At 47.4% G+C, this 3,873-nt stretch overlaps 1 protein-coding gene across 1 annotated transcript; it reads right to left on the minus strand.

Annotated features, from left to right (window-relative positions):
* Window positions 1-2,512: 2,512 nt before the first annotated feature.
* On the minus strand, window positions 2,513-3,589 carry LOC141680494 (uncharacterized). Its single transcript, XM_074486703.1, has one exon. The coding sequence runs from the start codon at window positions 3,587-3,589 to the stop codon at window positions 2,513-2,515; it is 1,077 nt and encodes a 358-aa protein (XP_074342804.1).
* Window positions 3,590-3,873: the final 284 nt, after the last annotated feature.

A 3,873-nucleotide genomic window follows, 5' to 3' on the forward strand; every position in this document is an offset into this window, starting at 1 on the left:
AGCACCTCCTTTCGGTCCTGAGGTAGGATACCTTTTTCCAGAAATTCCTTAGGGGAGTCATCCAATCGTTCCCATGGCGAATCTCTAGACATTCTTTCTTCTAGATCGAAGGCGTCTTGGCTTTGGTGAGATAGATGGAACCAGTTAGGTTCTGTGTCTCTACCGAAGCTAGCTTAGAAAGGGCGTCTGCCCGTCCATTATTCTCCCTGCCAATTTGACTTAGCTCAAAATTTTTAAATGACAGAGAAGCATCTTTTACCTTGGTGACGTAAGCTTTCGTCCGGGGGTCTCTCTGCTCATATTCTCTAGAGAAGTGCTTTACAACCAGCATAGAGTCGCTGAAGGCCCTTAGGTGCTTCACCTCAAGACTTCGGGCCAGCTCCATCCCTGCGAGGAGTGCTTCGTACTCTGCTTCATTGTTCGTCAGAGGAAAGTCGAATCTTATAGCCTAGCATATCTCAAACCCTTCGGGGCTGGAGAGTATTAAGCCAGCCCCACACTTTTTCCCAGCTACCGATCCATCTACAAAGAGTTTCCATTTTCCTGGAGTCCGAATGAGCTGTTTGCCGAGCGTGAGATCCTTCGGCCCCGAGAATGTGCACTCAACCACAAAGTTAGCCAGAGCTTGGGCCTTGATCGCCGTTCTGGGGACATACTCAAGATCAAACTCCCCAATTTCGATGGACCAGGCCACTACTCTTCCCGAGGCTTCGGGCCTTGTTAAAATCTTCTTCACGGGTTGACTGGTGACGACTTGAATCGTTCGGATTTGGAAGTAATGTCGTAATTTTCGGGAGGCCATAACCAACCCATATGCAAATTTTTCGGCATTGGGGTACCTCGTCTCTGCATCCTTGAGGACGTGGGACACGTAGAACACAGTGTGTTGATTGCCTTCATAATTTTTCACAAGCACCGCCCCTAAGGTTCTGTCGGACACAACCAAGTAAAGCTGGAGAGTTTCCTTCGGGTCAGGCCTCATTAAGAGTGGTGCCTTAGTTAGGTATTCTTCCACTTCTTCGAACGCCCTTTGACACTCGTGTCCCCACTCAAAATTCTCTGATCCCTTAAGTACGGCGAAGAAGGGGAGTGCCTTTTCGGCTGATCTGGAGATGAGACGCCGAAGGGCGGCAAGTCGGCCAGTCAGCTTCTGGATATCTCTGATGCATTTAGGGGCTTTCATATTAATAATTGCTTCGATTTTTTCAGGGTTCGCCTCTATCCCCCGAGCGCTGATCAGATAGCCAAGGAACTTACCACTAGAGACTCCGAAGGTACATTTATTTGGATTGATCCTCATGTTGTTTCTCCGGAGCGTCTCAAAGCACTCTTTCAAGTCTTCGACATGATCTTGGAATAATGACTTTACAATCATGTCATCCATATATGCTTCCATGTTCTGACCAATCTGCTCTTTAAAGACCTTGTTTACCATTCGCTGGAATGTGGTTCCAGCGTTCTTCAGTTTGAAGGGCATTTTAATATAAGCATAAGTCCCCTTCGGAGTTATGAACGCTGTCTTGGGCACATCCTTGTCATTCATAGCAATTAGATGATAGCCACAAAAAGCATCCAAAAAACTAAGTACCTCGTATCCTGCCATAGCGTCTATCAGCTGGTCGATGCTAGGCAAGGGGTAGTGGTCCTTCGGACATACTTTATTGAAGTCCGTATAATCCACGCACATCCTCCACTTCCCATTTGACTTCTTGACAACCACCACATTGGCTAGCTAGTCGAGATATTCAATTTCCTCAATGAACTTGGCTTCCAACAGTTTTTCTACTTCGGCTTCTATAACCTTCTATCGTTCGACTGCAAATGTCCTCTTCTTCTGCTTCACCGATTTGGCCTCAGGCTGTACATTAATACAGTGCTTAGCCGTCTTGGGATCCAAACCGAGCATGTACTCTGGCCCCCTGGCGAACACATCATGGTATTACAGAATGACAACTACTACCTTTTCCTTTAGATCGGCCCCCATGCTTTTCCCAATCCGAACCATTTTTCTAACTTTTCCAACTCAATATTCAATGTTTCATGGCTTCCACTGGGCTCGGCTTCGGCCCGCTTTCTTTTTCTGGTTTCGTCCGGCCCTCCGTATTCCCGATCCTTCTCCAAGTCCTCAAGCATTATGATTCTAGCAGTTTTTTGATCGCCCCTCATTTCTCCTACCCCTTTTTCGGTTGGAAACTTGAGCTTAAGATGGGGTATAGACTCCTCCACTTCAAAGGTCGACAGGAAAGGTCTTGCGAATATGGCATTATATGGGCTCTCAATTCGAACCACATAGAATTTCACCGGCTTCTCAAAAATATATGGCAATTTGCCCAGGAGGACAGGGAGCGTGATTGTTCCCTCAAACTGAATGGGATGTCCTCCAATGGCGTAAAAGGGGAGCCTCATTGCAGGGCTCTAACTGTTCTACGGCCAAATTCATCTTGTAGTAGGTTTTGTGGAACAGTATGTTGGCCGAACTCCCGGTATCCACCATTACCTTCCATATTTTATTCTACCCAATGATAGGATTTATAAATAGAGGGTCCTCGTGTGGGAGAATGACATCCTCGTAGTCTTCAGTGCTGAAAGTCATGGGCATGTGGGGCTTCGCCTGACCGAACTGATAGATATTGTACACTTGTCGGGCGTATTTTTTCTTGGTTGTCTTGCTATCCTTGCCTAGGATATTACCCCTAGATATGGTTTTTACTTCGCCCCTTATCCTATCCCTTCGTTCTGGCTCCTCGGCCTCTGCCTCCTCCTCCTGATTCTCCTTTGGACCAAGTCTGTCTCTCAGATCTCGGACGAACTGATTAAGTTCGCCATCTTTGATCATATGCTCAATGAGCCTTTTGAGGAGATAGCACTCATCGGTATTATGCCCCTTGTCCTTGTGGTAGTCGCAGTATTTGTCGGGGTTCTTCTTATGGTTTGGGACCTTCATTTTTGTTGGACGAATGAATCCGGGATTGCCCTTGATTTCATGGAGAATCTTGGAGATCGCCGCATTCAAAGGGGTGAACACGGCCGAATCTCTATCTCGTCGCCGTTCGGCCCCTCGATCCGTCTCTTTTCTTCCTTCTTTCCTATCTTCCCTTCGGTCAGAGCCTGATCTTGAGCCTTCGTATTTGTTAGCTCGCTTTGATCGGTCATCCCTTCGAGAATCCTTATACCCCCCAATACTCTCCATTTTTCGGCGAATGTTCTCGCCCCGCACATATATATCATTCAGGGATCTAGGGGGAAAATCATAAAGATATGAACGAAGCTTTTTACCTTTATAGGGGTCCAGCCCCGCCGTCAAGAAGCCCATTTCTTTGACCTTGTCCAGGTTAGTAACCATTCCAGCTTCCTCCTTAAACAGAGCGAGATAATCCCCCAACTCCTCATTCGCCCTCTGTCTGCAGTGGACCAGGGCTTCCGTGTCCTTCGCCTTTCGGCACAAGTGAGAGTAGTACTTCAGAAACTTCCTTTTTAGTTGCTCGTAAGATCCAATAGACCTAGACTTAAGGGATTTGTACCACATCGAAGCTGACCCCTTCAGATAGGTCTTGAACATTTTGCACAGCATGATATCATTATGACCCATCCCGATCATTAGCAGCTATTACTTTTCGCAGTGGTCCTCAGGGTCTTCCTTCCCGCTGTTCAATTTCTTGGGTCACGACCGGCTCCCTATCGGCCCTCCTATCGCCGAACAAGGCCTTTTCTAGGCGAGTGAGCCTGAGGCGGGAGACGTCAGGCTCCTCGTCCGAGTCATATGAGAAGGGTTGTTTCGTTCTCTTCCTTCGAGGATGCGAATCAGAGTCAGACTCATCTTCTTCGTCATGTGCCCTTCGATCTCTTCTATCCTTATTCGTTCTTCCATGCTCG

This window comes from Apium graveolens, chromosome 8 (genome assembly GCF_009905375.1).
Source record: "Apium graveolens cultivar Ventura chromosome 8, ASM990537v1, whole genome shotgun sequence".
Taxonomy (NCBI): Eukaryota; Viridiplantae; Streptophyta; class Magnoliopsida; order Apiales; family Apiaceae; genus Apium; species Apium graveolens.